The sequence below is a fragment of the Lissotriton vulgaris genome, unplaced genomic scaffold (assembly GCF_964263255.1).
Source record: "Lissotriton vulgaris unplaced genomic scaffold, aLisVul1.2 SCAFFOLD_1121, whole genome shotgun sequence".
Lineage (NCBI taxonomy): Eukaryota > Metazoa > Chordata > Amphibia > Caudata > Salamandridae > Lissotriton > Lissotriton vulgaris.
The window spans coordinates 638544-663394 of NW_028252719.1; the positions used below are offsets into that span (position 1 = coordinate 638544).

At 43.1% G+C, this 24851-nt stretch overlaps 1 protein-coding gene across 1 annotated transcript in view; it reads right to left on the reverse strand.

The window, feature by feature from the left end:
• The window catches only part of LOC147662064 (CUB and zona pellucida-like domain-containing protein 1), a 168855-nt gene extending 144377 nt beyond the window's left edge, over nt 1-24478 (reverse strand). The window contains exon 1 of the mRNA XM_086951139.1: nt 24415-24478. Within this exon, the coding sequence (XP_086807265.1) occupies nt 24415-24478 (64 nt within the window). The remainder of the gene's footprint in view (nt 1-24414) is intronic.
• Between the last annotated feature and the right edge of the window lie 373 nt (nt 24479-24851).

The window sequence follows — 24851 nt, forward strand, 5'->3', positions numbered from 1 at the left end:
GTGGATATTTTCTTAGAGTGCCCGTTAACGAAACCCATGCCCCTGGTGCATACTCAACCGTGATTTAAATACAAGCTCACTGTTTCTCCAACCTTCAAGGTCTTTCTGGGGTTGACAGCTATGGCGATTTCCTGTTGTGAGTGGCAGTCTTTTTGCAGTCACATTATGTAATGCAGAACTGATTTTGCAGTAGTTGTGGGAGAGGGAAGAGGTCTAATTGTTCTGCCAGCTTCTCCCCCGGTTATGGACGGGCAGGTTGGAATTGCTTCTTGCAGTGATGGAGGCACCTGTACAGGGTGCTATTTTTGGTTTCTCCTCCTCTAATGCAGCTAGTGAAGCCCTGGGCAGTGATGACTTAAGAGCTATTCCTAGCCCCAGCTTTGTTCAGACAGGTAGCCGGGATCCCGATCCAGCAACTTGCATGCATTCTGAATGATTTTAATTAAGAGGTCCCGTTTTATGCCGTGTATTAAGGTATGGTAATGGAAATTGAAAGAGACAGAGAATGAATGAGAGCTGCCTTGCCACGTTTGGACAAACAATTGGTTGTCTTGCTCATCCCAATTTTACCATAATTAATAAGGCTTTATACTTTAATAACAAGAAATCTATATTTTAATTTGGCTGCCCTGCAATTTTATTGTTATCGTCAGTTTGCTCGGTATAAGCTTTAGCATTTCGTCACTGTGAAAAAAAACTAAAAACAAGCCCAATCCTCCCTAAGAAGAAGCCCAAAACCAAATGAATATCCTACCCAAAAAAAAGCCAATTGATTATCGACATTGCAAATGGCAAAAAGTCTCAAAACACACAAGCAACCGAGTGGGAGGCACGGCGTGGGAGGCAACAATAACACAACTGGGGCATTAAGAGGAGGCGGGATGGAGATAGTCTATATTTAAATGCAAGCAGCTAGGGTCTGAATCTGAAAACAGGCAAACAGTAACCTAGAAAGAAATCAAGAAAAAATATTCTCCCAAAGAACTAATAAAGAACCAAAGCGTAATGAGACAGTACTTAGTCCCTGCTCCGTGGGAGGAGTGGAAGACAAAAAGAAGGGACAAAGAGGCAGGGCTGACCACTAGCAAGCAAGGATTCTTAAAAAACACTGATACAGACAAAAATACAATGGCAAGCAATGGGTGGAGTTTAGCTTCCCAAAGCATATAAAACAGGTTGCTAAGCGACAGCGCACGCCCTGTCTAGCCTCAACCTAAAATTTGACTTTTACCAGCCAGCTGGCTAAATAGCAGATATTATGCACTAGGGGTTTGGGAGCCATACAAAACAGTAAACAACTTCATTATTTCCTGGGAAGGCTACATGGCTGGCAGAGATTATGCACTGTTTGGCCAATGGCTGTGCAAATAGTAAAGATGCACTTTCACTATCTACCCACCCACAAACTAAATAGCAGTGATTATTCATGATTTAAAAACAGGTCATGCAAAAAGCAAGGCAACTCTACTATTTACCTACCTAGCATCTAGCAAAACAAGAGAGTCTAGGCATAATTTGGCTAGCCGGCGAATATCAAAGAAACATCACTATTTAGCCGATTGCTGGTGACATGGGAGGTATTATATTCTATTAGGCCAGCACCTATGCAAAGAGCAAAGAAATTTACATTTTTACCATACCGCTAGGCAAATAGCAAAGATTATTCTCTCGCATCCTAAGGGTATCTTCACTCTTTTCCCTTGTTCGAACGTGTGGGGATTTGTATTACTCCAAAGGTTACCTATGTTTAAAAGATATGCAGATCCCCACACGTTCGAACAAGGGCAAAGAGTGAAGATACCCTTAGGACGCGAGAGAATCCGACTACAAGCCCCATTCAGTGACCTCATACATGACTCTAATGGTATGTATGGAACCTGATCCATTCAACTATAGGAATGCATTGAGACATCTAAGGAAATAGATGCTAATAAAGATAATGTTCCCCCACAGGTTAAACCCAAGTTAACGTTCATTTCAGACTCTGCACAGATTGAAAGTCGCAACTACTGAATCAGACACAAGAAATATTGGTCTCCCCGTTTTTAAGTAAGTGTGAACACAGATAGTTTACTCTTTGGCCTAGAATTAAACAGATAGCAGTATATTAATTAATTAGTTTATCCTTTTTATTTAGAGAAACCGAGGTATACAGACATTATTACCAACCATGAAGAGGTTCAACCATAATATAATCCTCAAGGGTGCGTAATTTTAAAGTGATAAAGCCAATGACAAAATAATCTAAGTAAGATTGTCTTATAATATAACACAGTGACACTGCAGTCATAAAGCACAATACTAGATTGAATGCACTTTACTCTCAATCAAATACATGATACTAACTGTATGTATTTGTTTTTAGAATGAAGAAGAATTGTTTTTAAGTAAAATTTTTGTCCTGAAGAAGGTGTTAAAACAGCACAAGGCACCGAAATGCGTCGACTAAGGACTTTTTTCCATTATTTTTATTAATGTCATGATGTAATTTTTTTAATGTGTGAATTTTTATTCTGTATGTACTGTTTACTCTGAGTAGGAACTGTAATAGGAATCACTATATGAATTAGAGAGTTCTAACTAGAGCATATGTTTGTAAAAATGTCATGTAATAAATGAATTCAAAATGTTTTTAACTAAATAAGAATAAAAATTTGAGAGAAGAAAGTAATTCCAGTGTTGTGCAAAAATATTTATCCGTGTCACTACTGAACATTAAAAAGCAACATTAGTGTGTAGGCGTATTGGTCACCAACAGAAAGTTAGTAACACAAGAAGGAATTCTTTTTGATACTGTACAACCTAACATGCTTGACATCGATGAGGTATGACAATTTCCAACATCAAAATTTTTGACAAAGTATCTCCATGTCATGTATTGGGAGAGATGATGGAGTCAGAGGATGATACAGTAACCTCGTTTTCCCTATGTTTATATTGTCAGCTTTAATACCCTCAGTCCCACAATTTTAGCTCCCATAGTCCCTCAGTCGTCAAAGAAGCCCATAACAGATCTTCCCCTCTTTTCAGTGTACATCGCACTGAGTCCACAAGCACAGTTCCCACTAGGCAAGGAGCTGCTGTCTAAAACTGAGTCGGTTGCATGCTCATTCAGAACTGACAAATTGAGGAATTTCTCATTCAACAAACCAGATACAAGATAGCAGTTCTCCAGCATTTGCTACTCATAGACATTATTCCACACACAACACATTCATTGAGAATGTTACTTGATGTGCTTTCAAATGAAATGCTGAACAATAATGTACTAAAAGTCTCTTTATTAAACCAGCAGTAGAGCAAATAGACACATTCAAGCTCTCAGACCCCATTTCACCCTTCTGTAGCTCTCAAAGCCCCTTGCCGATCCTCAGCCCTCATCTGCCAGCCATTTGAAGCACCTCAAGAGTGTCAGTAGGCCTCCCGAAAACCCTAGTGCCAGTTATCTGAGATTCTCAAAGCACTTTCATATGCCCTCTAGTAACTCCCTGTGTGTTCCTGTTTCGCTCGTTCTTCTGCAAGTCTGCAAGACTGCCCACTGTCATCTCATCCTGCTTGCTTTCCCTTCAACATGTCCCCCTTAATCCCAGTCTGCCCTTTTTTCCATTCTCCTCTTAAATCTGTGCATTTTCCCCAGTCTAGCCATTCTCTTCCAATACCGTATGCTTTCCCCTTAACCATCTCTCTTTACCCCAGTTTGCCCGTTCTCACTTGAATCTGTTCTTGTTCCCTCTAATCAGCCCAATCTCCCCATGAATGTCCTCGCTTTCCTCTTGGCCTGTCAACTTCTCCTCAGATGTGTGCGCAACCCCAGTCCACTTGTTCTCCCTCAAAACTGCCTGCTTTACCTTAGCCTGTCTGCTTACTCCGAGTTTGCATGTACTCCAACAAGTCTTTCCACTCTGCCCACTTTCCCCTCAATATGCCCTCTTTAATGCCACTCAGCCTTTTCTCCATTCTCCCCTCAGCTCTGTGCACTTTCTTCTCAGTCTACCTGTTCCCTCCAGTCTTCCCATCCTCCCTTACATCTGCTTGCTTTCCTCTCAGCCTACACACTTTCCCCAGTCTGCCTGTTCTTGCCATTATACTGCCTGCTTTACCTCAGTGTACTCATATTGCTCCCCAATTCTGCCCGCTATTCACAAATTCTACCAGTTTCCTTCAGTCTACCTGTTCTCTGCTTGAGCCTATTCTTTTCTCCACATCTTTCCATTCTACTCACTTTTCCCTCAATCTACCTTCATTGCCAGAGTCCAACAGTGCTGACTCTTTTCTCTGCCTGCCCACTTTCCCACCTCAGTCTGCCTATTATCACCCATTCCAGCTGATTCTTTCAATCTGCCCATCGTACTGAAAGTCTGATCGTCTTCACCATAGTCTGCCTACTCTCCCTGAGCTTCCGTACTTTGCCCTCAATCTGCACACTTTCCCCAACACTTCTAATCTCCCCTAAGTATGTCAGTTTTACTCTCAGTGTGCCTGTTTTCTCCCAAGCATTGGTTGTGCTTGCATCCAAATCTAGGCCAATCAATTTATGATCTTATAAATATGGTCAGGCTGGTTAGCTGGCTGGTCAGGAGAACAAAGCAAATAAGGGGAGATTGTAGTCATTAATTTTAACAGACCACAGTAGCGGCGCAGGTGAATGAATGAATACGCACTTATATACCGCATGGCTACCCAGGGGCATCCCAGCGCTTCCTGTGACACTGTATCATTCACCACTGATCACGGAAAGAGAAACGTCTTCAACTGCTTCCTGAACCTAAGACAGTCAGATTCAAGACAAATGTAGTCTGGAAGCTGGTTCCAGGACTTGGCCGCGTTGTATGAGAGCCACCGACCTCCAGTCCCTGACCACCCTTTACTATTCTGGGATTTTTTTTATACACCTGAATCAGTCTGCTCTGCACCATGGACTTAGGTTGTTCCTTTATAGAGAAGCTTGTCCCATAAGTTTGCTCCCCTCCATCTTGCTGTGATCAATAATAGGTCTGCCCCCCCCCCAGCATATTGGATTCCTGCAACTGACTTGTAGGCTCTGCTGTAGTTCCTGTCTCTACTTTGGTCTCCCTTAATTCAATAAGATATGAATCCCTAGAGGTGGTAATTGCACCAGAAAACGTCCTCCCCAGTTCTCAGAGTCATAGTGCAAGCTCTCAGCAAGAACCTATTGTTGCCTATAGTGATGACCTACATTTGAGTAGTTGGAATATTGATGGGCTTGCCTCCAAATTTAGTGACGAGAATTGGTTAAGTTACATCAAGGGTTTCACCTGATTTGCCTTCAAGAAACATGGGCGAATATGAATATTTTCTTTTTGGAGGACTATAAAACTTTTGATAGGCCTGCAATTCAATCCTCCTCTGGTAGAGCTAAAGGTGGCTTTATTATTTTTACATCATTGGAGATTAGGGGATGTATAACTGAAGTACATATTGGGGGACCCTACTTTAGAAGCCATTAAAATCACACTATCTGGTTCAGTGTAGTTGATTATATTTTTATGTCTGCACCATTATACTTTATACTTATCACTAAATCGAGTATTTCTCACCAAGTGACCATAATCCTTTCATTTTAGCATTAGGGGTACCGAGTTTGCAATCTAGGGGCCGCGATAGAGCCCTTGTTGTACCCAGACACACTTGCACGGTAGATGATTAGGATTGGTCACGGTGGAACCCGAGAGTATTCTTCCCTCCTCATTTCACTGCTGTGCTAATTTAGTATCAGCATGTCTCAACACATCCACTCCAGATCCAGAGCAGCAACCGGCTTTTGCTCGTACAGCTCAAAAGGCTGATGAGCTATTACATGTACCATATACAAATACAAACATGTCCATTCCCAAGTGGTTCGATACTGGCTATTCTAAGGCCCTGCACACATTAAAAGATGCAGTGAAAACAATTCTTAAAGATGTAGTTCAGGTAGCGATTTGTAGACGAACTTATAAGGAGGAACTGAAGAGAAGGAAAGGGACTTATGGATATGGCTTGAGATGAACTGGTCCAAGCAAGTCCAGTAAGAAATGAATCAACGTGTTGCCACTTAGTAAATCAGCCGTTTTGCCCATAAGATTGGGCCTACCCTGTGCCACCACTTTACCACTAAGGATTGGGTGACCCACTTTCAGGGAATTTATAATCATCTGGTGCCAGATGTATCCAGCCAATAGGCCCATTGGAATGAATGGAAATGCATTCACAATTTGCAACTACCAAATTGGTAATCACAATTTGTGAATGCAAATCCGAAGGTGCCAGGGGGCCTAAGGCCCCCCTGATGCACCCCTAAAAAAGGTAAGCGTGCACATATGGCGCACACACATGCCCTAGGGGTATGTGTGTGCACCAAATGGCACTTAGAAAAATGCACTTTTGAGCTTTTTTCAAAGGATTGGCTAAATACCATCAATTTGAAGTTGATAGTAATTTGCCATTCCTAAATGCAAAGTTGCATTTAGTGAATGCTACATACATTGCATTTAGGTAATCGCAAAAAATTGCAATTACCTATATTGCGAATGCAAAAAGTTACATCCATTACAAAAGGCCTTTATGCGTCTGCAAACTGGCTGATTCTGCGATTCGGTGTGTTTATGAATGCAAAAAGCATTGAAACATCTGGCCTCTAGCTCTGTCTGCCCTGACTAAGAGGGGGGCTGTGGTGTCGATGAAATCTAGCTTTGTTTTCACATTGGATAACTGAGAACATAAATGGCCTTACTCGACAAAAAGATGGTATCCCACCTAACTTATACCTCAGCTATCCAGATTCTTGGGGTTCACTATTGGCCTTGGTCTTGAATGCAGCAGTGCAGGCAGGCCCGCTACCCTTCTGGTAATCATCAGTCATAGTCCCATTCTTTTAAAAGGTGGACAAAGATAATCTATAGTGCTACAGGCCCATATCCCATTTAAATTCAGTTGCTGAGGTAGTGGAGCTGGTGTTTTTAGATAGATTGAGAAGCTGGGCTGAAGATAATAATAAAATCACTGACTCTAAATCTGGGTTCCAGCCAGGCAAATCAACTATAGACCAGTTTATAAACCTCTATGTGGTGATAAATAAATATACATTTGCACGCTCAGAAACAATTTACATTGACTTTATGGATCTTACGGCAGCGTTTGATCGCGTTAACTACAATAAGCTATGGAAGATCCTTTTAGGTCTTGGTGTGGACCCTAACATAGTACAGTTTCTCTGTGAGTTTCATGCTGAGACTGAAATGGGAAAAAGAGTTCTAAACAAAGGCATTGGGTTTGGTCCCAACGCGCAAAATCACCCCTTTAAATTCAGAATTGAGTTTCAGGAAAAGGTGCATATGTTTAGTCTGTATACATTTTTAATTGATAAACCAAGGGACCAGCGATCAGTGTTTTCTACAAATCGCCGTAGACCTTCTGTATATTGTCCCTCATCGTCAGCGATGGATCCAGAAGTAATGATTTCTGAATGGCGAGTACTGAAAGAGAGTTCTGCGTTGGAACAATCATCTCCTTCATGACAGTTTCAGAACACATCAAGTTCTAAATGGTTGGCTATTAAATGTCTACAAGACAATCCTGACAATTCTGAAATGGCGATGAAATCCCCCAATAATGGGGTACAGATTGTGCATTTGAATACAACTGATTATGATTCAGAGGTTAGCTAATAGTTGAGTGTAGGAAAGAATTATGTGGAACTAATATGGGATCCCACACCGGAGTTGAAGGCCTCCTTTAAGGCATTGGTGGATGAGACAAGGGTTAATCTATGAATTTCTAGTAAGGAAGCTGAAATTTGGCTCAGTTCTACACCTCATGTGCCAGAGTTTGATGTTTTACCTAAGATTCGCAAACTCCTGCATCCCCCTTCTGGGAAAACCCATAGTGTCAGGTGTTCAAGCACTGCTGGACCCTCTCTTACAATTTTCTTTTTGAGAGTATGATACACCAACCTGCTTATTGGTGAGATACCATGGATGTTTTCAATGTGTTGCAGGATCTTAACTATGACTCCTCAGCACAATGTTTTGTGACTCTAGATATTGAATCGTATACATTATTCCTCAAGATGCAACTCTGATGGTAGCTTTGAAGGCTCTAGAGGCACAGGAGTGGTTCTATGACACTGCCCCCTCATTTTTTTAAAGTGCATTGAGCTGGAATTAACAAAACATTTTCTTGCCTTTAAGAACAAAGTTTTTTTTTTTAAGTGTCTGGGACTTCAATGGCAGCAACTTGCGCATCCAGTTTTGCCTGTATTTATGTTGGGATGTTCAAGGAGAATTTTGTCTTTCAGGAAACAACATGTGCCATTCCAATTTAGTTGTATGGATGCACAATATTGACGATGTTCTGTGTATCTGGACTGCCCCTGGAGAAAAACTGAATTCTTTTTCATATTGATTGAATGGCCTAGAATCTTGTCTCCATTTCACTTGCTTTGTTAGCAGATATTCTGTAGAATATTTGGACATAAATATAACAGTTATTGAGTCTAGACTTACTACTGCACTACATAAAAAATATACTAACAGAAATTCTCTCTTACACCATATATCTTTTCATCCGCAAGCACTTAGGGATAATCATCTCAATTTTTCAGATATAGGAGAAATTGTACTGATGCGGGTACTTGAATGGCACAGTGTTAGGAATAGGGGTCTCAAGTTGGCAGTGTTTTGCACCCTGAGCTTGTTGGGGCCCTTATTCTAGTCAGGGAAAGGGGGTTACACAGCCTTTGCTCACCCCCTTGGTAGCTTGGCACGAGCAGAAAGTCTTATATCAGAAGCAATGTGTATAGTATTTGTACATAAAATGCACAGTAAGAAAGGTAAATTCTTTTTTATTTCTATTTTGTGTGGTTGTCCGTCATCCCGGGTCTCCACCTCCCACCACCCTGCTACTTTTCAAAGACACCAGCCACTACTGTATACGGCTTTTACCTTGAATGATCATCTAAAAGAGTATTGGTGTGAGTAGCATATGGTGCTTTTGTTGTTGTAATTGATTTTGAATGGATGGCACCCCTATGCCCTATTTTCAATCTTAAACTCCCATTTTTGTGTGTATACTGTGCATGTGTTCATCTAGTCTCCACAACCGATACCATTCTCTAATCTCTAAGACGCAATGTTTATACCCCAAACAGTCCACTTTCCACTACGCTTTCCCACATAGTGTATCCGCTTTCTCCTCAGCCTGTCCATTTCCCCCAGTCTTCAAACTCACCACCCTGAGTATGCTCACTTTCCTTTCAGCCTGTCGGCTTACCTCCAGTTTTCAAAATCTCACTTACTCCAGCCACTTTATGAGAAAGCTGCCTGCTTCCTCACCAGTCCACAAGATTTCCGCTTATTTCCCTATTCTCCACTCTTATTAGTTTTTTCCTCTCCTAGCCCATGTTTCCTACTGTCTCTTTTCACCAGTCTGTGCTTTCTCCTCAGACGCTGCTCCCTTACCTCTAAATCTGCTCTCTTTCCCCTTTGATGCCCATTCTGCTCAGTACGTCAGTTTCCTCTCAGCCATCTTGCTTCCCCTAAACCTGCCATCTTTAATTACAGTCTTCCTGTTCTCTCCCGGGTCTACTCGGCGAATCCTCAGCCTTGCAGGCTTCTTTCCTCCCCTCTGCTCATTCTATACCCTAAGACTCTTCACCTTCTATTCAGCATGCCCACTTTTGACTCATTTTGCCCGTTATCCCTGATTTGCGCTGTTCTCTCTCAAGTCTGCCCCATGTCCCTTGTTGTTCCTTAGGTGGCCAGCTTTAGGCCCATGAGTAACTGTAGAGCCAAGAAGGAGAGGCACACCCAGGCTGTCACATGATGTATTGGTCATGTGAAGTGTTTACAGTCGGGTACATAGTATGAAAAAGGTTTGTTGCTTAGTCAGCAAAAATAAAAAAAGGCACTGCCATAAAACAACGGACCCATGTTAGGACAGATCACCCACTCCGAAGGGGCTCCAGACATTTACAAAAAATATATTTATTTGGCCCTTCTCTAAGTCCAGTTATCAGTGGGAAAGTGTGGTTATTTTCAGGACTTATATATGTTTGCTAAATGTTTTTAGCACACTAAGTACAGTAACTAATCCATGCATCTTTGGTAATAGACGTTGTGAGCCTGATACTGTCAGCTTAAGCTGTCTGTCATATACTATAAGATCAATGAATAATAGTACAAAGAAAGAAGAGGAAATAATTTGTCCCCCGTCATTGCCACTGGTTGCAAGTGTTATCACATTTTTGGATAAGCACACATTACAGCTTTTCAATACTGTCAGTCATGACATGGAGTAATTCCTCCTTACTGAAGGAGCCCACAAGGCCCTGGGATCAAAGCTGATGGGATATCTAGTTGACGCATGGTTGGCTAACCCAAGGAGGACTTCCCTCATCTTCCTGGTCTGACATGCATAGTACACTTCCTCATTCTGACACACCGTTAGAAGAAAGAGGTTTATTTAGTGGTATTAAGTGATTCTGCAATTATAGCACGCATTACTGATTACCGAGTGGTGGTGCAAATGTGAACATACATGAAGGATTACGTAGTGACAGGGCAAATATAAACATTAGTGGGTAGACATCAAGGCATGCAGTCAACTTTTACAGGTAATTTTGCAAATTTGATGCACAGTCAATATTTTGAAACGTTGGTGCAAGAATTGACATGCATAGATTATTAGTAAGAGAAGAAGAAAGTGCTGATATGTACTAGGGATTAGTCAATGATGGTGCAAATATGAACATGTGCTAAGGATTTCTGTGAGGCGACATATGCGTGGCCATGCATCCAAAACGTTTAACTGATGGTGCCGAGCTTGAGCAGCACTCAAGATTTCTGAGTTCATATCAATGCTTGAAGTTAATCTTACTGAGTTGGGGTGTAACTCTTTAAATTTGGACTATTGAGAGATGGGGCATCTTTAAACATGTACTATAGATCCTGAGTCATGGGCAAATCTGAAAATGCCTTTAGAATTAATGAGAATACATCTTAAAATGCTTATTAGTGGTACGTCTTTACATAATGTGGATATTCTTGGCATGATGCAACCCACTTGTGTGTAACATTTCACTAGAATTTTCTTTTACATTGCCATCAATCCTGGTTTAATTTACTTGTGAGAAATGAGGTCTGAGGTTAATGAATGAGTTGCATGGATGAATTGATTCTGCTGACACCTTCAGAGAGCATGTTGTAGAGCTGAACCTAATTTGGTTTGGTGGTTTGGTGGAAAGGGCTGAAATCAAGTGCAGTGAAGTTATGGCTGTTGCACTGTTTTTGGTTCGAAAAATTGATGACTGTTTGGGATGATGGGGCGAAATCCTGATTCTGCCATCAGTAGAGGGGAAGGAATATTGCAGCAAAGTGTATGACCAGCTGAATGCATATTTCCAAAGACATGTAGGTTTGTTATGAGTAGTCTTAGTTGGGGCGGTCCAGTCTATCCTACCAGATGTTCAGGTGTCCAAGGATGCAGTGGTTATCGTGGTTTACAAATATGTCAGAGATGATGTCTGAAAAGCTGCCTGCAAACACTTTGTTGCTCAGTGCATGACTAAGTATCAGCAGGAATGAACAAAGAAAGGTTAAGCAGCAGATGAGTAATGATTCAAACTTGGCTCTTATGACTTCTCGAAAGCTTCAGTCTTTAAGGAGAATTGCTAGCCCTTCTCCAGGCTTCCCGGCGTGGCTTAGGGTGAGGAGTCCATGTTCAGGGAATTATGCTGTGAAGAACCAGGGAGTTCTCATCTCATGACCAGATTTCAGTGAAGAATAGTAAAGGTCTGCATTTGAACCAAAGATAAAGTTGTTGTTTAAGTAGTTTTGTTCATTGATCAAGTGCTGATATGGAGGCAGCTCAGGCATTAGGAAGGGTAAGAAATGGAGAGATTGACAGTCAGTGGCAGTGAGGAAAGTTGGAGAGGAAATATATTGAATGTGAGGAAATCGAAGGCATGTTTTGGACGGAAGGCCATTATTCCTTCTCTAAGTGGTGGACCAGGGTTTTAAAAGGGTTACTGATGTAGGGAGGCAGTAGATGTTGTTCATTAGTGAATGAAGGCATTCAAAAGGAATTAGGTGTACAGTGTGAAAAGAGAAAAGAGAAAAAAGGAGGGTCAAAAGGCATGGATTGGATTGTACGTAGTTGGGGAATGTGAAGAGCTAGAGATAAAGGGGCAAATGCACTATGCATTTTTATATCAGTGGTGTAGGTGTGTAGGAATTGGGTGTGGGTTGTGGGAGAATTAAAGGGGTTGAATGGGTTGAAGTATTCTGAAGTGCACATCAAGAATCAATAGATGCGCAAGGAGTGGACAGATTGGAAGTAGGGTGCAAAGTGGGTATAGATTGTTTATGTGTGAAGGGAGAGAAAGGCATGGGGGAGAGTGATGAGTGAGAAATAAGGAAGGTAAGTAGGAAAGTATGGCCTGTTGGGAGGGAAGAGATGGGTGGGAAGGAAAGTTACTGGTTAAGGAAGGAGCGAGGACAGTAGTAGGGAGTGTGAGTGATTAGCTCTTTTTTAAATTATGCAGTACAAGAAATCGTGCCCAGCAATTAATGTGCATGTGTTAAATTGGGATCATGTGAATTGGTGCTTATAATGCTGACATGCTCAACCTCAAAAGAAGAAAAGAGAAAACATCTGAGGCCTTTATTTAAGGACACCACTATGATAAATGAGAAAAAATAATAGCAATTATGGTCAGCTTTTTGACAACTGTGTGAAGACATAATACAAATATAAGAATTTAGTTTGTGAATGTGTAAGATATTGTTTCTAAACATGCAAAAATATATTGATTAGATAATGTTTAAATAGGCCTGCAGGTTATAAACTATGTTTGAGGTCACTGTACGACTTACTCAATGCAATGCTCATGCCTACGGAATGATTTGATTACAAATATGAAGCCTGCTCCAATGTGTAAAAAATGAGAGCGAGACCGATGTCTATTCTCTTATGATGAGACGTAGGGGTATGTAAATATGAGATATGCACTTCCATGCTACTCCTTCACGCCTTTGAGGGATTCATTGTGCACACCGCATAGTCTTTGTTATTCCCTTGGAGCATCTGCGGGGCACATGGCTGCTTACGTAAACAGACCTCCTTGTTCTCCTAGAACAGAAACATGATCTTGGTAGAATTTATAGTTGACAGCGTTCTGCTACTCATAGCTAAAGTACCTACAGAATTTTACCTGACTATCAAGCCAAAGATTTACAAAAAAGAAGTGCTTTGGCTGGATCTGGGAAGAACATGACACAGGGTGATGAAGGAAGATATTACCTGGTTTTGTGGACAGGGTGGAACAGTCAATTGGCAAACAGCGGAAGCTGGGTTTAGAATATTATCCAAAGGCATGGCACATATATTTGAAATTGCTTCATTGTGGCTTCCAGACAGCTCAATTAAAAGACACACATTCTTTACCATGAGCAGCTGTAATGGTCCCCAGCTCGATCATCCAAATTTAATCTAGAGGTCCTGTACATGTGCTAAATTGCAAGGAATCCAGGGTGGATGATCTGCACGTGTTCCACAGCTGCCCACCCTTCAGAAAATTCTGGAGCATCATGAGCAGGATGAAGAGCAAGACCACCCGCAATGAGGTGGTGGTAAATATTCACTTTTACTTTTGCATCACGGAAAATCAGGGAACCTGGGAAACAAATGCACTGATACTGGTATTCTACCTGATGGAGTGACTACAGTGAAGATCTGCATCAGCTGAACAACGAAATACCCCTTCCTATGTGAAATGTTGTTACTACCAATTGTACGCTATGCTGTGAGACGCAGTTAGTGGTGATAAAATTAGAATTTGCATGTGTTGTCCATTTCACAAATGATAGTCGATAAATGGCTGGACTCTGAAGTGCCACGTAAACAGTGTAAGTCCTACGCTTATCCAGCTAATGCTGGACTATAACATGGCAGATACCCCACTCCCTACAGTTGCAGTACTAGAGAGCTGACTTGTTATGCATACAGCTGTTAGATACAAGAGGACAATTTAAAAAGGGGAACTTACTGCTGCTGATAGCACCACATCTATAAGTGTAATAGTTGGCCTGAAACCCAGAAAAAACGAAGCTTGAGTCACTTCTGAACACAACGGTCATTCTGTTGGACGTGGATGTGGACTGGTAGAATGACTCATTGCAGATCTTTCCCAATAGGGAACCATTGAGAGGTCCATCGTACATGGCAACATAATCGTAAACGCAGTTAGGGGAAGTTTCCAGGCTGTGAAGAGAAAGATCATTGCATTTAAACAAGGATTATTCAATGAGTGACTTCAAATTTGAATTATGTATTTGTGGATAATGGACTTCTGCTTTGATATTGAGGTTTTTCATCATTTATCATGAAATTCTAAACACCATGCACTATTTCAAGTAAATTATTTAAGTTGTTGTGCCCATGCTCCCAGTTAGTGTTTTGTCATTTTAAATTAAACTTTTTGCAGCGTAGACTCAAAAGGATCATAATCCACTGGGACCCACAAATTTGCCCATTCAGTAGTAAAACTAACAGACCTGCAACCCAAAGTGTACACATTAATTCAACTTTCTAGCATCTGAAAATTAACCAAACCATGTGCTACCAATTAAAGTAATTATTTTTCATTGTCATATATGAATATTCATCTAATCATATAAAACACCGGTTTCAAATTCCTAACAAGTTGTCCTGTTGCTTAAGGCACTTCAGTCTGTATACCCTTAATTAGGTGATTTGGAGATAATTCCTACAAACAGCAAAACACAAATTGTAATTACGCAATGCTGTTTTCTAGATAAAATACAGTTTAGTTAAAAACGTGAAACATATCAGTCAAACTAATACTGTGACTTCTATTGTGGTTTCCTCATTTGTAGTTCAGTTTAAACAACGCCCACTTTGGCTCCCAAAAACACTGGTGAGGAAACCAATGGCGTTCCACCATTAATTAGTCATGTCATAAATGTAAGATATCCTTAACGTCATCAAAGGGTAGTCTGGTAAAATCTTGTGTCCCTACTGTAGTTCAGCCTTTGTCACCCTGAACTGGTATAGTCAAGCATCTCAATCAAAACTAAGCATCTCAATTTAATATGCCTCTTTCTAAAATATTATCCCCTTGTGATTGCCACCAAATGTATTCTCCTGTACAATTTCTATTATCAGATATGTTATACATTTTTCTATGCTGTTTCGCTAAAAAGTATCTGGCAATATATTATAAACTGTAGGAAGCTGGCTCTGTATGTGATATTATCACTAGGTGGTAATACCGTGCACAGAGTCCAGGGGTTGACCCAAACGTGCACAGGGCTCAATGTAAAACCCAAAGTGCTCTACAAGTAGTAGGCTGGGCGGGCAGCCTCTTTATTTATTTTTTTATTTTATTTGTGCATTTCTTGAGCGCAGGCGAATCATCCCCGAGAAGATCTCTCGGCGCTAGAGGAGAAGACACATAGGGCCAGACCGCCTAAAACCACCATGTTTTCAAGAGTTTCTTAAAACTAGGAATGTCGCTACAGGACCTGATATTTGCTGGCAATTTATTCCAGTATCTGGGTGCCAGGTGGCAAAAGGCATTGCCACCCCTTCTTACTCTATGTATTTTCTGGTTACATAGAAGGTTGGAATTGCTGGATCTTAGCTGTCGAGCCGGCTGATACCACCTGACTTTATTTCTAAGATATACAGGTCCCTTTCCCTGTAGTGATTTGAAAGCCACACATAGCATCTTAAATACGGCTCGTTTCCTCACCGGGAGCCAGTGCAAATGGTTCAGCAGAGGGGCCGATGGGGTTTGTGGCGGCTTATTTAAGGCAAGGTGGGCTGCAGTGTTCAGCACTACCTGCAGGCACGTAAGTAGGCCCTCACGGGCACCCACCAGTAGCGCATTGCCATAGTCCAGTCGACTCACCAAGACTGACTGGATTAAGGTCTTCCTAGCTGACAGAGGAATCCAGGGAAAGATTTTCTTAAGCATCCTCATTGTGCCAAAGCAAGTACCGGACTCTATCTTCACCTGTTCCTCCATGGATAATTCATCGTCAATCCTCACACCCAGATTCTTTGCCCGTTCCTGGGTGGTGGGGGCTCACCCAACTCAGGTGGCCACCACTCAAGGGACCAGATTGTCTCGGCCTTTCTGAAAAGCAATATTTCGGTTTTTGAGGAGTTAAGTTGTAAAAAATTCCTCCTCATCCAGATGACAATACTAGACATGCAGCTTCTAAATTTACGTTGAGTTGATATAATGTTGTCCTCAATAGGGACGATTAGCTGCATGTCGTCCGCATAGGCCTTTAAAAGAAACAAGAACCTAAAACATTTCTAGGTTAAAGGCAAAATATCGGAGACCATGACCCATCAACAAACTGCTCTTGACAGACTGAACCCCATATTTGGGAACCATCGGTGCGGAAATTGTCAGGCCTGCCCGCATGCCGTAGTGGGGGAAACCATCACTACCTCTGAACGTACGGTTTCCGTGGCAAGAAATCAGAAACTGATGAATTGCCGCGCCAGCAATGTAATATATGCTATCCTGTGCCCTTGTCTCATGCCATATGTGGGAGAGACCAGGAGGGAATGTCGCCTGAGAATAGACAAACACAAATCCAACATACGGAACAGGAAAACATCGGCCCCCATCGTGTCCCACTGGCTAGAAGCCAAACATTCTGAAAAGGACCTTAAATGGTTCATATTGGAGAAGATCCAGGCACGACCTGGAGTTGACTCTACGGTTATTCGCAAAAAAAGAGGTCTTTTGGATCTTTTTTCTTAACTCGGTAAAGAGGGGACTGAACGAAGAATGCCCATGGTCCAATGCCATATTATGATTTTGCATATGGACTAAGGGGACTTACCCCAGTTCTTAAATAAAAAAAATAAAAAAATCCTTTGTTGTTCCCTGTCTAACCCCCCTTCCCCCCTTATTGTTGCCTATATTACTATATTATCGGGAGTACATGTGACCATTGCTATCTGATCGCTATATTCTGTCCATCTGATCAGTATTCAGGTGTTTATCCCCTCCCACCCCTACCCCACCTGGCCCTTCACTTTATTAAATCATATCCGGAGTAGATGGAACTTATTTCCCGCTCCATTGAGTCTGTGCTGAAATATATTCTGTTCCTATATGTTGCTCTGATAAGACTGATTACTTTTTCTCATTAATTCGTTCATGTCCTTTTCTAAAATAATTTGTTTATTTTGAGGTTCGTCCACTTTCCCTGTCTATTTCACAGTCGGTTTCCTTTTTACTTTACCTGGAAATATCATTGCTAAAAGCCCCTTTTTTGGGTTTGTTTTTTGAGCCCTTTTTAAAATGGCCGCCCTTCTTTATTTGTTTCCGCGCTATTAGACAGACATTAGTCCCATTTCCATCTCTAGGACTCTATCTTTCCCTTCCGCCCCTTGCTCTTCCCTATAGGCGGAATCTGGAAATGTTTGATTTAAAAGGACGCGTTTGGATGACCTCCGTGTGAGGCTTGACCTTAAAGATTCCGGCTCCCGTTCCTTCGCCGTGACGATTTGCCCGAAACTCTTTGTTTGCTCCTACCGGTAAGTGCTGAAGAGGCCCTCCGGCGGGGTGAGACCTAACTGCTCGCACGCCACTATTTCTACTCCCCATGCACAGCTGTACGCTTTGGGATACCCTGTGGGCTTTTGCCATTAGGCTATATGCTCTGTATGTTTTAGCCATATGCTTTTTCATTCCTGACAGCTTTTTTCCATTCCCTTCAGACTGAATCTATCCCTTACCTGGAGTTATTTATATCGAGCCCATTAAGGCTATTTAAACAATTTCTGCCCGCCCTTCCTTCCCAGATTATGGGCCCGACCCTACGTTGGCGATTGGTGAGAACTGCGGACACCTATTAAGACATTCTTTCTGAGACCATGCGACTGATCCCTAGCGCCTAAAGGCCCTACAGGTACGCTAGCAGTATATGTTCTATCGTCATGATAGATACCCGTCAGCTGTCTATGTTTTATCTTTATGGCAGATACCTGTTAGTTTTTTAGCTGATCATAAGCTCTGCACTAGACTAATAATTTTAACTAGGGTGCAGTTAGGCGATAGTAGCCCGTTGAGGACCTAGATCTTCGCAGCTAAAACTGTACTCTAAATGTTTTATGTATTATAGGTTATCAAGATAGGAGGAGGTTCCTAAACTGAAGAGTTCTACCTGAGCAGACTGTGTTAACAAGAATATTAGGTAGGTTGTCGTCTAATTTGTTGCGGTCTAGAACCCCTGGGGGGTCCTGTGTACACCTTAGGGCCGGCTAGTCTGTCCTGTGCAGGGACAACCTGGTGCACTGAGTACGCTCTAAAATCCCCTTGTGACAATCATATTGAGCTTTCATGCAGGGCCCCGCCTTTACCTAATTATTTTTGATGGAACCCCTTGAATTTGGAAATTGATTTCAACAATGATATCACGTAACTTCCCCTTATGGGTTTTATTCATCCCCTTTTTCTCCCCCTCCCTTTCTCTTTCTCTCCCCTTTCGTTTCTTCTTGACTCCCTCCTCCTTCCTCCCCCCCCTTCCCTCCTCCCACCTTCTTCAACCCTTTCTCCCCCTCTTTCTCCTCCCCTCTTTTCAAAACTTGATCGGTTACACCTTTTAAAGTACCTATCAATACACATTGAAAACCCAGAACTTCTTGGCGGGAAAGCCGAAGTGGAAAAGCAGCCCCCTATAGAAGCTGCTTTTGAAGCCTATTTCCCAGGACCCCATCTTGGTCCTGGAATGAAATGTAACACACAGTGGTAAGTAGGTGTGCGTTACATTTTCTGGTCTTTGAACTGGAACAGTTTGGACCATGTTGAGTCAAGGCCACTTGAGCTGAAGTCTCCCCACTCCAATATGCTTTTCTCAGGCTACCAATGATGAATATACCTGTGTCAGGACTTGATTAGCCCCCATTAGACTGGCTTGGCTAATATTCTAAAACCTTTCCCCATTGGGCCGTCCGTGCCCACTCTACGAGCTATACCGGGCTGGCTAGCCCTGGATAGATGAACCTAAGAGTAGAGAACTTTCTCTAAAAAGTATTCGACCTATTTGAGTGAATCTAAGGATGCCGTCTGGTCCTGCGACCTATATTTGGGATATAGCGTTGAGAAATCCAAAATCAGATGTGAATTATTCTATGAGCAGGATGAATGAAAGGAGAGAAAATGGATGTGTCTATGTATGATGGCCTTTTGGATGTACTGCTGTTCCTAGACCTATGAATGGCCATATCTTAATCTATAAAGTTATAAATAAAGAAAGTGAAAGGTGTATAGCAACCTCCACATTCATAGCCAAATATGGTCCAGAAACTAAGATGCAAATATTTGTTATATAATGACACAATCAGCTTTTCCATGCATGTACTTTGTATTTTCAGATATTCTGTCCCCCACCCCGAGGTACTTCATCGCCCTGACGAAGGTGTGGCTCACGGGCCTTACACCGAAACGCGTGTCGGCGTTGTTCTTCTTGGAGGCAGGACTGTCTATCACATCATCAGTGTATTCCCGTTTTTGAGTCCGCGCCCACCTTCTTTTGTTTAATGAACTTTAGTCCAGCGTGTTCATTTGATGGCGCTCTTTGTACCAGTGGGACTTTGTTTTATTGAGTGTGTGATAGTTTGAGTGTGTGATTTGCCCGGTTTGTGTGGGATAGGGTGCACTACATTGATTTGATGTGTTTTTATTTGATCCCTTGAAAGAATAATGCACTCATGTATTTTTGTATTATCTATATAAGAAATTCTGAAAACTAAAGAAAATAAATTAAATTAAAAAAAGCCTATTCATGCTTAATTGATGCAATGTTTGGCTCTGAATGAGAGGTGGGATGCTCCGTATAAATTGTTGGATCCCTATTTGGGACCTCATCTGAATTGCTCTAGCAGATTTTTCTTTGTTGACTAGTTCTGGTATTTTTTCCCGCTAACCTACCTACATCGTTACCCGGCGGGGGGCCTCCTTCCATTTTATTGTCAGCATAGGAGATGGTCTCGAACCCGTGGCTTCTGATAATATCCACCAGGGGTGTTACATAGGCATTGAACAGAGTAGGGCTTAATACTGAGCCCTGCGGAACGCCCCTATCCATCCCCGTTAGCTGTGATACGAATGACCCTAACTGGATACTCTGTGTGCGACCCAATAGAAAGCTCTGGATCCACTCGAGAGATTTACCCCTCACCCCAATCCCCCTCAATCTGTCTAGCAGCAGCTGATGGGAAATGGCATCAAATGCCGCTGACTGATCGAGGAGGACAAGGATTACTGGACTCCCTCCGTCTAGTGTCATCCTGATGGTATCTGTTACATCAAGCAATGCAGCCTCTGTACTGTGGGATGCACGAAATACAGACTGAGAGGGATCCAGGAGATGGTTTTGTTCCAGATATTGGGACAGTTGTTATTTACTAGATTTTCCAGAACCTTCGCACAACAGGGGAGGAGCGAGATTGGCCTATAGTTCTGGAGCTCAGAAGGATCCGCCGACGCCCTCTTTAGGAGAGGTTTGACCCATGCTTCTTTCCATTCATTTGGAAATATGGCTGTTTCCAGCGAGATGTTATAAATTTCCGCAAGTGCGTCTGCTAGGATCGGGCTGAGAATTGACATTACTGCTGGGGGCCCCGGGTCAGATAGTGAACCCGACTTTACCCGACTTAGTAGGGCTCCAACTTGCGTACTAGTCATAGTTGCAAAAGAGTCCAACCTATGGGGGGGGGGCCTCTTCCAACAGGGTTTCTTTAGGAGCGTTTTCCTCTCCTTGTTCCACCTTAGTTGTCTCAAAGGACTGGTAAATCAGGTCAGTCTTCTTAGTAAAGTTCCTGGATAAGTCCTCACATAGTTCTTGTGTGGGGGGAGGTGCCACATTATTCACCTTAGGATTATTAAATTCTTTCAATATCCTACACATTTCACTGGATGAATTTTTGGCCTCAATGATACGTACAACCAGGTGTATCCTTCCTGCTGCCTTGCAGCTATTTAAATAGTCTCTGTGTGATTTTCAGTATAGCAATTCGTCTTGCTCCCTCTTTGACTTTCTCCATCTCCTCTCCAGGACTCTACTCTTAGATTTTTCCTTTCTGAGAGTATCCGAATACCAGGGGGCCGGAGCTGGCCTCTTCTGGGTACTAACTTTTCAGGGGAGCTATAATGTCTAATGCTGCCTGAATTGCTCCCTTTAATTTTTCCCAGGCTACATTGGGGTCCACTTCTAAATTAAGCAGGGGAGCCACATATGCCTCTCCAAAAGCGGAGGCGGTTACCCTCCACCAAGGTCTCCGATGGCTCCACTGACCTTGTCCCTTCTGTACTGAATGGGCGGACATCACTGAAAAACTAAGTGCTATGTGGTCCGTCCAACCAAGTACCTGTGGAGGCTCAGTGGCCAGATCTGTTATATTGGGAAAAATGGCATCTAATGTGTGTCCTTCCCTATGCATAGGCCCGATAGTTCTCAAAGATGGCCCAAGAGATTCCATTGTGGCGATCAGACTCGCTGAGTCCGAATTAAAATACATCTCTAAATGATGATTAAAGTCCCCTAACAAAATGAACTTTTTAGTATTAATAATATGGGGTGCCAAACTCTCTAGTAGTATAGAGCCAAACTCCTTGTTACTGGTCCCTGCCGGATGATATACCAGTGCGCCTGTCCATTCAATAACCAGATTGGACTCTGGTCTGAAGATAAGGAGCTCCATATTAGCCAAAGAGATTCTCTCAATCAGCCTAATGTAGTAGGGGAGCCGTGTAGCAATGGCTAATCCTCCTCCCCGTTTCCCCGTGCAATCCAGTCTACTGACTGCATAGTCATCCGGAAAGGCCACCGCTAAGACGGGTGTAACATCATTATCGAGCCATGTTTCTGTAAAAAAAATATATATCGGGCTACCGGTCTTCTAGTAGGTCCCAGATCGCCATTGCATGTTTGGGGATAGACCTGGCTTTCAGGTATAGTCCGCGGATGCAAGGTCTAGGTATGTCATGCCCGGTCCCGTTACTCCCCCCCTGGCTCTTCTGGTAAATTTCCTGTCTCCCAGACTGAATGTTAGGGCAGGAAGCTAGCTGTTTAATCGGAAGCCACTGACAGTTAATGCATCCCTCAATCTCAGACCTCTTACCCTCACCCATCCATCGGTCTATATCCCTAGGGAAGTATGAATGGGAAATATGAGCCTAAAGAGTCTCCCGTGTATAGGTCACTCTGTTCTCCCCGATCCTGCAGTGGGGGTGGCAGCATTCCCTGGCAGCTGGCGGCGTTCTGGCGTGGACGAGCAAAGATGGGCTTGCTGTTGGCCCGCCGATGGCGCGCCCGCCCAGGAGCCGGAATTTATATTAGTGGCGTGTTGGCGAAATAACAACTAGACTGACAACCGCCTACTCAATTTCACCGGTGAAGATCAAAGAAAGACTACTCTCTTAGGACTAACGCTGAGGAATGTAAGACATTTATTGCACATACATGATCAATAATGGACGCAAGACTCAAGAAGGAGATCCAGACCAATTTTTATGAAGCTATACTTTGTTTGTACTTTATTTTAAGATCCAGGTCTTAGTAATAAGATAAGTCTTTTTAAATTGAAAATACTTTTCAGGTTTCAGAAGTTTGACAGTTCACATTTCAGAGCATTTCAATATTACCCTGTGGAGTAAAACAATTGTGTGGTATAACAGGTGCGTACACCATTTAAATTTCCAGTCCAATCTTTGGGGTGCTCAAGCCAACACTGTGGGCAATGTTGGTCTTGAGGTACTGGGGCACCCAAGAGGTGCGGGACTCAGTATCTGCCCTGAGGCAGTTGATTTCGGCAAAGAGATTTACCATTGCGGTCCGCAGAGAGCAAAGAAGCAGGTTGATTTTCAGCAGACCGCCAATAAAGTTACCATTGCGGTCGTAGAGGGCTGCTTGTTGTTGATTGGATGGAGATGTTCTGCTGTTGTTAGACCATCACTGAGAGGTCGCAATCAGGCAGGCAGAAGAAGAGGGGCAGGAGGAGGCTGAAAGAGCCACTTGCAGGAGGGTACGGGCTCTCATGCCCAGAGCTGGGCACAGCTCAGGTCGGGGGCCAAAGAGGATCCCTCAAGGTCATGGAGGCTGTCCTCCTGTGTGGTGTTCTTCTGACTGTGTAGAGTTGTGTCGGCACAAAAGCCAGTCTTCCATCACTGCAGTTGTTGAGTTCTTTGGTAGCAGTGAGTCATGTCTACACAAGGGTCAGTCCTCACCACTGCGGTTTTCAAGTTCTTTGGTATAAGTGATTCATGTCGACACAAGGGTCGGGTCACCACTGTGGATCTGGTGCCAGCGGGCGCCGGAGACAAGAGCCACTCGTCGGAAGGGAGGTTCTTGGCACTTAAGTGAAGGTTGAAAGGTCTCCTGGGTTTCCTGGAGGCCTTGCAGAGTTTCTGGAAAAACAGCAGGTCCAGTGGTCGAATCGGTTGGCGAAGTGCTTGTCTGCAGCGGTTCAGTTCCTGGTTCGGCAACGGTTGTCTTCCATCTCTTTCTTTGGTCTGTCGAATCAGAGGACCAGGTCATGGGGACCCACCAAATACTAAATTTAGGATGCATTTTATGGGAGAAGCAGATCAGGCCAATGAGCACCTCACCTGGGGTGACTACACCCTCTATTATGCTACCCATCTGTGGAAGGCATCATAGACCTAACCCCAATTTGAGGGGTCTCCCAACTTCAAGATGGCGGCGACTGAAAGTTGTGTTTCACCTCGCTTCCCCCACCTTAGGGGTGGAGTTGGCAGACGTCGGCACACTTCCTATCTTTTTTATTGTTTCCACTGGTTTTTCCACCTAAATTGGGGGTGTAAATCAGGGGCTGCCATCTGCTGCTAGCAGCAGAGGCTGGAAGTCGCATTACAAAGGCAGAAGTCCTTTGAGAACTGGCCCATCCTGGGGGAGGAGGCATGACACCTCTGCCTAGGATGTGCATTGTTTCTGGTCCTAGAGAGCAGTGACTCTCTCCCCAAGGGTCCAGAAACATTTCTGATGGGGGCTGGCTTCCTACAGCCAGTCAGAGACAACACCAGGGATTGTAGAGATTAAGGGGTACCTCTGGGGTGTCCTTTGGGTACATTGTACACTAAATACCACACTGGCATCAGTGTGGATTTATTGCAAAGAGTAGTTTGGTACCAAACACTCCTGTATTCAGTGACTCCATCATGGTGCTGTGGAACTCGAGTTGTTGATTTCCCAGCCCATGTACTCTCTATGGCTGCACTGGCACTTACAATATCAGTAAATGGTGTCCAATATTGTAGGGACCCATCTACTCATGCAGATATGCCCACACATGTAGTGTAGTGCACCCTGCCTTAGGGCTGTGAGGCCTGCTAGAAGGGTGACTTACCTATGCTGTCAGGCAGTGCTAGCTGGCATGGCACCCATGCAGGGTTCCATGCCGACTTTGCCATTTTCTCCCTTACAGTGGCATGCAGGCTGAAAGGCCAGTGGTATTCTCCCAGTGAGGGGGTCCCAAGGGACCCTCCCCAGCCCTAGGTACCCAGGGTATAATTTACTAGGGACTAACATTAAGCAGAAGTACCAATTTGGATTTGTTTTAGGGAAGGAGTACTGGCCCAGGGGACTTGGTGGCAGGACCCTGTGCACTACATTTGAAACCACATCAAAACTAGGCAAAACGTGGGGGACTAATGATGCAAAAGAGGCACTTTCTCACATAAACATTATCACTATGCCCTCTAGTGACCCTGCACCTTTCAGGTTGTCTTTCAAATGTAAAATAGCCAACATGTCCACGCAAAGAATAAATACAAAACAAAAGGT